At 22.9% G+C, this 11,577-nt stretch overlaps 6 protein-coding genes across 6 annotated transcripts; 4 read left to right on the top strand and 2 right to left on the bottom strand.

Annotated features, from left to right (window-relative positions):
- Positions 1-373: 373 nt before the first annotated feature.
- Positions 374-709, bottom strand: cgd6_430 (hypothetical protein; the record flags this gene model as incomplete). Its single annotated transcript, XM_627426.1, has 1 exon — positions 374-709. One exon carries the CDS (start codon positions 707-709, stop codon positions 374-376), a length of 336 nt encoding a protein of 111 aa, XP_627426.1.
- Positions 710-1,541: 832 nt separating this feature from the next.
- On the top strand, positions 1,542-2,675 carry cgd6_420 (conserved hypothetical protein; the record flags this gene model as incomplete). The annotated part of the gene is made up of 1 exon (XM_627425.1): positions 1,542-2,675. The coding sequence occupies one exon, from the start codon at positions 1,542-1,544 to the stop codon at positions 2,673-2,675; it is 1,134 nt and encodes a 377-aa protein (XP_627425.1).
- A 1,069-nt stretch (positions 2,676-3,744) lies between these two features.
- cgd6_410 (Sgn1p-like RRM domain containing protein) lies at positions 3,745-4,533 on the bottom strand (the record flags this gene model as incomplete). Its single annotated transcript, XM_627424.1, has 1 exon — positions 3,745-4,533. The coding sequence occupies one exon, from the start codon at positions 4,531-4,533 to the stop codon at positions 3,745-3,747; it is 789 nt and encodes a 262-aa protein (XP_627424.1).
- Positions 4,534-5,773: 1,240 nt separating this feature from the next.
- On the top strand, positions 5,774-6,757 carry cgd6_400 (Pre-mRNA polyadenylation factor; the record flags this gene model as incomplete). Its single annotated transcript, XM_627423.1, has 1 exon — positions 5,774-6,757. One exon carries the CDS (start codon positions 5,774-5,776, stop codon positions 6,755-6,757), a length of 984 nt encoding a protein of 327 aa, XP_627423.1.
- Positions 6,758-7,681: 924 nt separating this feature from the next.
- cgd6_390 (hypothetical protein) lies at positions 7,682-10,219 on the top strand (the record flags this gene model as incomplete). Its single annotated transcript, XM_627422.1, has 1 exon — positions 7,682-10,219. The coding sequence occupies one exon, from the start codon at positions 7,682-7,684 to the stop codon at positions 10,217-10,219; it is 2,538 nt and encodes an 845-aa protein (XP_627422.1).
- A 218-nt stretch (positions 10,220-10,437) lies between these two features.
- On the top strand, positions 10,438-10,881 carry cgd6_380 (hypothetical protein with signal peptide and 4 transmembrane domains, possible apicomplexan conserved; the record flags this gene model as incomplete). The annotated part of the gene is made up of 1 exon (XM_627421.1): positions 10,438-10,881. One exon carries the CDS (start codon positions 10,438-10,440, stop codon positions 10,879-10,881), a length of 444 nt encoding a protein of 147 aa, XP_627421.1.
- Positions 10,882-11,577: the final 696 nt, after the last annotated feature.

Here is an 11,577-nt window from a genome sequence, read left to right as displayed (position 1 = left end):
AAATATTGGAAATAAATTAACTATAATTATAATTATTTATTTAAAGTTACAACTAATATGTAAATATAATATCTTAGATATATTTATATTTTCAAAAAAGTGTGGAGAATTTATATAAACTCAATTTTTGTTAATTATTTGGATGTACAGGCTCAACAAGTTCATAATTTGTTAATACTATTCCACAAAATTTATTTTCTCTCGAATTATTTCTTTCTGAAAGATATTCATGTGGGACTAATGATAAATACTGAACAGTATATCCTATTATTATTATTATTATTAACATTAAAGTTGTAGTAATCCATGCTAATCCATAACAATCTTTATATGGAATACATTTATTCTATAGAATATATATATTAGATTTTAATTAAGTTAATTTAATTAATATTGAATATTTACATTTACTTACCATTATTTTACATTCACATATAATACTATTGTCTTGATCAAGTTTTCTATTATTTTCTGAACTATTTAATGGATCTTTTAAATCCATTAAACTTCCTTTCCAATTACTAATACTATTACCATTATTATTAATATTTGTATCAGTATTAATATTTTTATTGTTCATATCTAACAAAGTTTCTTTATGAATAGTTCCCATATCGTCTATTAAAATATTTACTTTTTTTCCAAGAATAACTTGCATTATTGAAAAACAGAAAATTATCAAGTTAAATAATATATTCTTTCTTTTCATTATTATTACTAAATGGCTTAATATGAATAAATTAATTAATAATAATATTAAAACAACATATAAATGTAAATAATTGTATTTTTAATTGGATCATAAATGTACCACCCTTGATAACTTTTATTAAAAAAAACAGCATTTACATGACTATGTAACATATATTTTTTTTAATTTACATTAAATATACATATTACGTATAATTTATATATACCGGTGTTTATTGCGTTAAACAAATTACTAACAAATTATGGCGCCCAAATGTGCATGCTTTAATTGATTAATAACTGAATAATTAAATAGGTAATGATTTGACATTAAGGTAGTGAGGGTTTAGAAAAAATGAAAATTAAACAATTGGAAAGGAAGAAAAATTATTGTAATTAAATAAAAAAAAAATATATTATATATATTTATAATTAATATCCTAATTATTATAACTAATCATATCAAATTAAAAAATAAACTATAAAAATGTTGAAATAGAAATACTTAAAAATATCTAAAATAATAACATTAATAATAAAATCATTAATTCCAATCTATACTTGCATGCAAAAAAAATAAAATGAACTTCCAACCCTTCCTACCCCCCACCCCCTCAATCATTATTTCAGACCGGTATGGCAAAACTGACTATAAAATTGCATGTAAACACCGGTATTGATAAAATATCTTGCATTTTTTCTAAATTGAATTGTCAAGAAAAAATATTGTCCACATGACGTAATAATAATAATTTTTTTAATTAATAATTAATATTAATTAAAAGAAGAAAATAAACTAGGAAGCCAATAAAAAATAAAAATAAGAATTGTTAGGGAGGTATTTAAAAAGTATGAAAATAAAGATATTCTTTTTAATTCAAATATTGTTATTAATTGCGTATGTAAAAGGAGATATAAGAAGAAATGAATTGAATCGAAATAATGAATATATATTGTTAAATAATAATGCGCCTCAAGTTCCTATTGTAACCGAGACAAAAACTCCAATAAGATATCCAAGATTTCCAGCTCAAAAAATGAGAACAAATCATTCAAAATTGGAGGAATTATCCAAAAAATACTTGAATCCAATGATGAGAATACCAGAATTGAATTATCAATATTTATCACTAACAATGAGTAGATTTATGACTGTAATGTTATCACTATTAGTGGTTCCATTCATAACTTTATCATTATTTGGAGATACTGGAGATTTAATTTTTGCACAATTTGGATGTATTAGTGGCGTTTTTGGTTTTACTATGGGAATGATGATTTTTGGAGGATTAATTTCTGATATAATGGCAATTATATTTTCGACTATTATTGGTTTTGCAAATATATATAGTACATTAAAGCTAACAAAAGTTAGAGAAATGCCTTTTGTATCAATATTATTCTTTTGTTTTTTGGTTTCAAATTTAATCTACCAATTATTAGCAGGAATCCCTAATTATTCTATTAATCCATTATATACAGGATTGGGTGGTGCATTATTAATGAGAATATCAAATATATTTGGTTATCAATTTCAGAATCTAACATTATTTGTTATGGCACTCAAATTATTTTATATTATTATTGTTATTTGCATTACTTCTATAATATATTTTATTTTACCATCAAGTCTAAAAAAAGTCGCTGGAAATGAAAAGCAAACTGATGAAGAAATTTCTAATTTACAAAAATATACTCAAAGTATATCTTCATTTATATTAACTTTCCCAATTGTATCATTTATCAGTCAAATGTTATATGTACTTGGAATTTTTACAACATCTCCTTTTGATATGCTCAGTTTCTTTTATATACCATCACAACTTCATTTTAATTACTACTCAACTTCAATTCTTCTTACAGTATGGATATTTTTGACAGTATCTGTGTTCTTATTTAGAACTAAGATTTCTAATAGAGACTCTTATCAGCCTAAATTTGTTAAATCACTCATTTCTGATTATTGGAAAGTACAAGAATTATAATGAAAGCTCTTATTTAATATATTAAATTTTAAATTGCTTGTTAAATAAAGAGAGATATTGGGTTTCAAGAATCTGAATGATTATTTATTCAATTATTTTTATTAATCAATTTAAAAATTTCTCAATTTATAACTATTAATATATTATTAATATCAATAAGTCCCATATTTTCTCTTATACAAATTTAATTATATTCATTCATTCAAGTACTTAATTGAATCTATTTATCTCAAAAGATAAGAGAAGAAAATAATAATAAACTTTGACTTTAATATCTTCTTTTTACCTTTATTACTGGGAGTTTCTTTATTAATTTATTCATATATCCTATTATTATTATTATTATTATTATTATTTATTAATCATAATTAATTTAAGGGAAATTCATTTAGCATTTACTCATTATTTTCGAAGAATTGAATATATCCAAAAAGAAATAAATGTACAAAAAAGATGAATAAAGAATAAAAAAGAAGAGGTAATAACAAGTATTAATTATAATAAATCATCAAATGAATAAATGTTAATAATAATATAATTATCAATAGTAATATTAATAAAGTGAGAAATAATGTACTAAAGGAATGCCAGAAACATTGGNTGGTAGTATAGTGGGATAATATAATCAATTTTCGGGAAACTACATTTGTAGTGAATTAAAAGAAAAAATGTCCCACTCATTTTTTTAATTTTAATTTATTTTAATTTAATTTAATCTAATCATTTATATTCATAAGAGTACCCCTTCAATAAATTTCTTAAATTATATTACTATATATATATATTCTTCCATTAATTTACGTATTAATTAATTCTTTCATTTTTCCAATTAGTTAACATATAATAACAAAATAATAGTTTTAGTAAAAAAAAAAATTTTCTTTATATTTACATATCAATAATTCCTCATATTAATATAAATCAATAAAATATTCTCTTTAAAGTAGAAATAGTCCTGACCATATGTATATCATCATTTTTAATTATAAAATTTTAACCCAAAATAAAGAAAATAATATTAAGATATTTCTCTTAAAGGAAAAGAGACGAATAATAACCATAAGTATATTCAATAAGGATTCACAATATGTCTATTACCTGAATAACCTCCAACTCCACCTCCTCCTCCCCTATAAGATTTATAAGGATTACCATAATAACCACGCATATTAGGTCCATGACCTCCAGACATCATTCCTCCTCTAGAGTAACCCCCTCTAAATCCACCTCTTCCCATACCTCCTCTAAATCCACCACCTGGTCCCATTCCTCTTCCTCTATTATATCCTGGTATGTTCTTTCTTTTTGTTGAAACCTTAATTTGTCTACCTCTAAACATAGCTCCATCAAATTTTAAAGCAGTCTCGACAGCTTCAGGTTCACAAAATTCCAAGTAAGCAAATCCTTTTGGCATTCCTGTTCTTTTATCATTCATTATTGTAATTCTGTTAATACTTCCACAACTTTTAAATAAATCTTGTAATTCTGTTAATTTAGTGCCATAATCAACATTTCCAATATATATTGATCTTTTCATTTCCTCATCATCAGCTGATCCTGGTAAATCAGTATCCATCATACTTTCTCCAACATTTTTATTTGATTCATCATTCAAAGATTTGTTATCACTTAAATCAAAAAGATTAGTTCCAATAGCACTGGGTGTCCCAGAAAGTCCAGATGAAGATGAAGAAGAATTGGTGGCGCCAACATTATTATTGTTATTATTATTAGCTCCTGAATTTGTTGGTCCTGAAATAATATCACTTCTCGATAAATTTGGATTATTTGCCATCTTAGTATCCTTTAATTCATTGCTAAATGATTCATCCAATCCAATCTGGTTAACTGAATCCATCTTACTGATAAGTCTCAGAAACCTTTTGTTAATTATATTACTTAATTATTCAGAGTTTCTCAATATTAGTATATAATTCTAATCTCTTGTGGTTAAATTTGACTTAAATATATTCTGTATATTTTTTTCTACTTTGCTTTTATCTATCCTTCTTGCTAATTCAGAATGGTTCTCCTCCTATCTGGCAATTAGACTATTTATTTTCAAAGAGATTCTTAACCTATTCACCAGAAAACGTAGCAATATTTCAGATTCGTACTACGCGTAATATTTATATATATATAAATTTTATATTTCTAATTCCAACTATTTTTTCTATTTGTCTACTATTCGACTTTTTTATTTTTTTTATATATAAGTATTTTTATCTTTTTTTTCCCTTTCCTTTCCTTTCCTTTTTTCTTACTTTACCTTAAATATTTACAAGTCCAAAATTATTCTTAGCTAAAGTTTATTATTAAAGTCTAATATGAATAAAAGCCCGCGCATTTTTCAATTTAATCATTTTGACTATACGTAGTCTTTTAAAACATATAGACTATTAAATATATATATCATAATGAATTTTTTAAATAAGTAAGCTATGTGATAAATCAGAGTAATGAATAATTATAGTTAATATATTTTAAGAATTATTATATTATAATATAAGTTATTTTTAATAATAAATAATGATAACAATATAATAATAATAATAATATTAATAACAATAATAACAATAGAAATAATAATAATAGCATTAATGATATATTAATACTAATAATAATAATATAAATATTAATATTTATATTTTAAATAGCATAGTATTTAATTAATAATAGTTTAATAATGAAATAAATTGATATAATTAGTATAAATATATAATTTAGTGGAAAAAAAATAATAATACAAATAAAATAATAAATTGACTAGGCTTATATGTAATTAATAAAAATTATATGAGAAAAAAAATAATCTACTAATAATCATTCTAAAATAAATGTATATTAAATATTTACAAAGTTAATATTTAAAAGTGACTAAAAATTTGCGGATTGCAAATGTGTTTATGTTAATAATATTAATTCATGTATTTTGTATATAAATAAATTAATTTGAATTTCTTTCGCTTTATTTGAAAAAAAAAAATTAAATAGGGTAAAAATTAATATTGAGAATTGAGATGTAATATTTCTATAGATTCATAGAGAATTAAACAATCTGAATAATATTGAGGATTATTAAAAACGTAATTAATTAAATGAGTGGGAGTAATTTGGAAGATAATATTTCAAAGAATAATAATGGAACAAAGAATGAAGATTATGATGAGAATGATAATGAAGATGATGATGAAGATATAACATTTTTAATTTGCGGAGGAAATGAAGAAGGAGGATTAAAAGATTTTTCAAAATTGAATGATAAAATAAGTTCAACAGGTGGTGATAATGAAGTAGACAATTCAATTAATCCGGCTTCAGATGTTTTGAAGAAAGGAATGACGGATTGCAAACCTGGAAATACAGGAGCAAGTAATGGTAACTCTTCGAATATAAATAATCAAAAAATGAATACAGGAGACCAAAATTTGCATGCCTTAAATGTTTCTAATACAATATATATTGACAATGAAGATACAGCTACAGAAGAAAATCCATGTAAAAATCTTCAAATGGTTTGGGATAATAATCCAGAGTTAAGGCCTTGGAGTAGATTACTGGATGTTTCACCTTGGTTTAATTATGGCTTTACAGAAAAAACATTTAAAGAATATATTATTAGACAATTAGGTATAAGATGGGAACGTATTAAAAAACAAAACATTGAAACAAGTGATGATTTACTAAACAAGAGTACAATAACATCTGGTATTTCTAACTCAAATAATGTGAATGCAAATTTAAATATTAATAATTCAAATACTGGTTTACCAAATCCAAATATTAAGATGATGAATAATTTACCGCCACCACCACCTATAACAGGGTTCCCATCAAATATGATTTATTTCCCACCTCCACCCCCACCACACTTAAATCCACCAATTCCAGGTCATCCAAATATTTATCATCAACAGCACATGTTCAACAACTTTCCTCATCATATCCCTCATCATTCGCATATTCCACCTCCAATACCTTCTCATCAAATTATGCACCACCCTGGATTACCGCCAAACAATATGAATCCGGGCGCCAACACCGCATTTAATGCAAGGAGCAAAAAAAGACCTGCAGAGTAATGATTGAAATATGTTAAATAAAGCAATAAATATATATATATATAAATATATTTTTTTATTGATTATCTAGCTTTTTTAGGCTAAGCTGCTAAAAAACTTATAATTATTAGATAAATAACTTTTTTTTTATTTTAATTATTAATTTTCTTCATTAGTAAATTACCCAAGTTATTAAATTACTCAGTCATCATCTTTAGACTGTATTTTAGATGAGTTATACATTAAATTTTTGATCATTTAGTTAACTTAAAGAAATATATATATATATTTATGTGTGTGCTTATATTTATTTTCAAAATCTATTTTTCTAATGAAATATTATTTACTTCTCTAATAATTCTATTTTCATAAATATAATAAATACATTACTATATACCGGTATTTTCCAATTTTTTCATTAAATTTTGTTATTATTCTCATGTGGAAAAAAAATTACATGCATGTAATAAAATGACGTGTAAAATTAATTAAAGTTATTTACAATAATTTTATTTTAAATTAAGCTAGAAAAAATTAATGTTAAATTTTGATTACATCAGTATTTTTAATTAATAATAATTTTAATACGATATATTACTAAAATTGGTGAAAAAAAATGAATGAAAAGATATTAAAGGTAAGCACATTTTGATTTGTGTGCAATCAAAAAAAATTTGATTGAAAAAAAAAGCTGGAATAATATGAATCGTAGTTAAGGGAATTAATTTTTTTTAAAAGAAAAAAAAAGTTTAATTTTAATTTTTAAAGGTGCATTTCAGAATATTTTGATAATTGTGGGACTAAAAATAAAATCAAATCAAGATTTAAATTATGAAGTATTGATAAGTTAATTACTAATTAAAAAAAAAAAGTTAAATCAAATAAAGTTTATTTAAATAAAGGATAGAATTGGATTCAAACAGAGAAAGTTAAATTAAATTTAAAATGAAAAATTATTATAAAATAAATAATAAAATACCAAGAAGGTATAGCTTATCAAATAGTGAAAAAACTACATTGGGAAAAAGTTTATTACGATATATCCAAGTTTCACATTATTTTGAGAAGCCGACAGTAACAATACTTAATGAAAATGTAAGAAATGATTTAATTAATAAACAAAAGGAGGAGATAGAAAGAACAGATTTAGAGCAATCAGTAAAGAACAATGAAAAGAAATTATGGAGAGAAATTAACTATAAGTTAGAAGAATGTATTGATGAAAGGGTAAATCTTCGTAATATTGATAAACAAAAGAACTGGTTAAAAAAAATGGTTGATGAAGACCTTCCAGAAATTAAAACAAAAATTGAAAGAAAAATAAGCTTTGGTAAAAATAATCATGAAAATGAAAATCAATATATTGATGGAGAAAATAGTGATATGGAAGAAAATAACGAGCAAATTAGAGAAAAAAATGATATTGAAATACGAAATATTCATATAAAATCAGAAAAAGGGTTTCCTTTTTTAAATTTTCAATATAATAATATTGAAGAAACAGTAATAAAATGGAATCCTCCATCAATTAATAATGTTTTAAAAGAACGAGATTTTACTAGAAAACTAAGAGTAGTAAGAAAAGGTGAGTCAATTAGTACTAATGATCATACTAGAAAAGATGAAATTGATGAAAATATTGAAATTTGTAAATATGATAATGAAACAAAAAGTGAAATGGAAAGTGATAATGAAAATCAATCATGTTACAAGATTCCTGTAATTGGCGAACTAATATCAGAACACGAGTTAAAAGAGAAATTTAAGGAAGAAGATAATATATATTTAAGACAATATTTAAATGAAATAAAATGTGATACAAATATTATTGATTTTGTTAAGGAAAAACACAACTATAAAAAATTTAAGAAGTGGTTAAAAAAGAATAAGTTAAAGTTAAAAAATAAAAAGATAATTTCTGAAGATTCTTGTGTAAATTCAAAAGATAATATTTTTCATTCATCACTTGAAAATAGTGATCAAGATGATGAAGCTAGAGATTTACATACAAGGAATGATTTTAGAAGATTTGATATATTATTTGATTCGAATTTATTCGGATATTGTGATTATGATGAAACAGATAATGTATTAGATGGAATTATTGAAAAAGAAAAATCAAAAAGAAAAAATGTTCCCATTGATCAAGCTGATATCAAAGATATAGATAGTGATACTCAATTAAAAGAAAAGTTACAAGAAAATAATAATAATAAAATTGATAATCAAGAGAATGATCAAGATAAACTTGAAGTTGATAATAATAATAATAGTGATGATAGTGAAAGCGATGATAGTGAAACTGATGATAGTGAAACTGATGATAGTGAAAGTAATGATAGTGAAACTGATGAAAAAGAAGAAAAATCAGAAAATGAAGCTTACCTTGAAAAAAGGGAAAATTTAAGAAATGCTTTAACAAACTCTAGTAATAATACAAAAAAACAGGAAAAAAATAAAAATGGAACTGATAGTTCGTATTTTAATAGAATGTTAAATATGTTATTAAATGCCGGTGCAGAAATTGATGATGATGATGAAAAGATTATTAAGGAAGAAAGAAGAGAGGAACAAAATTTGGGTAGATTGAGAATGCCAAAAACAGTTAATAAGTTTGGTAATTTAGATAATAATAATAATTATACAGAAAGCTTAGAAGAATACTATGAAAAGAAAAGAAACTTGAGAATTAATTTAAGAAGTAAAATATTAAAAGAATATAAGGATGAAAAAGAATATTCATTAGAGTTATTTTATAATAATCCTGTTATGTTACAATCTTTTATTAAAAAAATGGATAATCAAATTAGTGAAGAAAAAAAAAAGTATGAAAATGAAAAAAGCGAAAGACTTCATTTATCATATAAATTAAAATTTTTGATAGAAAAAAATGCTCACTTAAATTGTTCTATTAATAAAGCTGAAGAAGAAATTAATAATTTAAATAATGCATATATTGATAAAACTGAATACATCAATAATTATTTAAAAAGATTAGAAGAAGAATTGAGTGGTTTGGAGAAATTACAAAATATTATTATTAATTCTTTAGGTATGTTAAGCCATTGGTGTGTATGCGAACCAGAATATTTGGATCCAAAATGTACAAAAAATTGGGAGAAAACAAGTATTGCTTTAGTGCCAGGTGGAAGACCATCACATGCATTATTAATATGTAAGAGAATTTGCCATTTTGATTCTAGACTTTCAAAATTATATAGATCAATGTATATACAAAATTATAGGGTTGGATTAAAAATATTAAAAAAGAGAGCAGCATTAAATAATGAAGAAAAAATTAATAAATTGGATAATAAAGATGATAATAATACAAATAAAAGTAATAATTCAAATGAAAAAGATAATTTTAATGATTCAAGTAATAAAGCTCAAAATAATCTTGAAAATGATGACAATAGTCACTTAAATGAGAGTAATAACACTAATGAAAATGATAATAAAATTGATGGATTGAGTGATTAAATATTGAATATAATATCAAATATTATATATATATATATATATATATATTATAGAATTTAAGATTTTTTTTTCTTTTTTAAATAAGAAAAAAAAACAAGAATTTTGAACCTTACCACACTATATTTACAATTAAAGTATATAATAAAAAATAATTAATGAAATACAATATAAATAAAATACAGTTATTTTGAATTTATTTTTAAATAAATAAATAAATCATGTCAAGAAAAACTTCATCAGAAAGTAGAAAAACAACATTCAAGATATTTATATTGCAATTACTATGGATAGGATTTTTCATAATATTAATATTAGGTGGTTTATCAGATCTAATTTTATTTTACGATATTAAAAGAATGGTATTAAATGTATTTATTATATTGAGTGGAATAATCAGTTTATTAGCTGAAGCATATTGTTTTAAATTTTATTCTTATATATTATTTATTTATACTCCAATTGGTCGAGGATTATTTATGGCTATATTATCTTGTTTAAATCTAAATGAAAATTTATATTCTTTAATTATCAGCTCTATATTATTCCTTAATTCATTAATATATTTATTAATATCAGTCATATTTGGTGGTATTAATAAACCATTATTTAATAATTCATTAAAACATGAATTAAATTTGAGAGCTCAAGCTATATTTTATTAATAATCATTCAAATAATAGAAAGAAACATATTCATGATGATTCTATATCAAGTAATAGATCAGAAAGTCATTATAATCATTATCATCATAATCACCATACTCATCATGGTCATAGTAATAATCATCGTAGTCATCATAAACATCATGATAATAGTCCAGAAGATTATCATCAGAATTCTAAGCATAGAAATAGTAATCATAAAAGKCATACTAAATATGAATCAAGTWATAATCAACMAGRACCAAAAAGAAWTTATTAATTTAGATGATTAATCAAAATTAAAATATTAATTTATTAAATTACTTGSCAAAATTGRAATAAMCATGCMAWTTATCACTATCAATATAACCAAAAAAAAAAWAAAWAGAATTTGSGCCCCAATGGGGGAATTTTWWTTTTWTTAATATWAATTAAKGTCMAAAATTWTTWTTTTAAAAAAAAATTTTWKRAWTTTTTAAAGCMWTAATTTTAWTTTAAAGGGCCAAGGARGGGWTATAATGGTTWTAAMCTTTTTTTTTTYMAHYCGRKTAAAAAWGGGAAAAAAAGGGGATACCWTCGARAGGTTAAAWTTTCCTTTTCCAAAGAGATTTKGAWTTTTTCCTKGATTTCCCCGGGGAKGAAADGGGRAAGDAAATAWTTTTTWAWTAATCCTTTTTTAAAAATTTTTTAAAATTTGGGAATTTTYCCTGGGWAWTT

This window comes from Cryptosporidium parvum, chromosome 6 (genome assembly GCF_000165345.1).
Source record: "Cryptosporidium parvum Iowa II chromosome 6, whole genome shotgun sequence".
NCBI lineage: Eukaryota > Apicomplexa > Conoidasida > Eucoccidiorida > Cryptosporidiidae > Cryptosporidium > Cryptosporidium parvum.
This window is presented reverse-complemented; position numbering and strand designations above follow the sequence as displayed.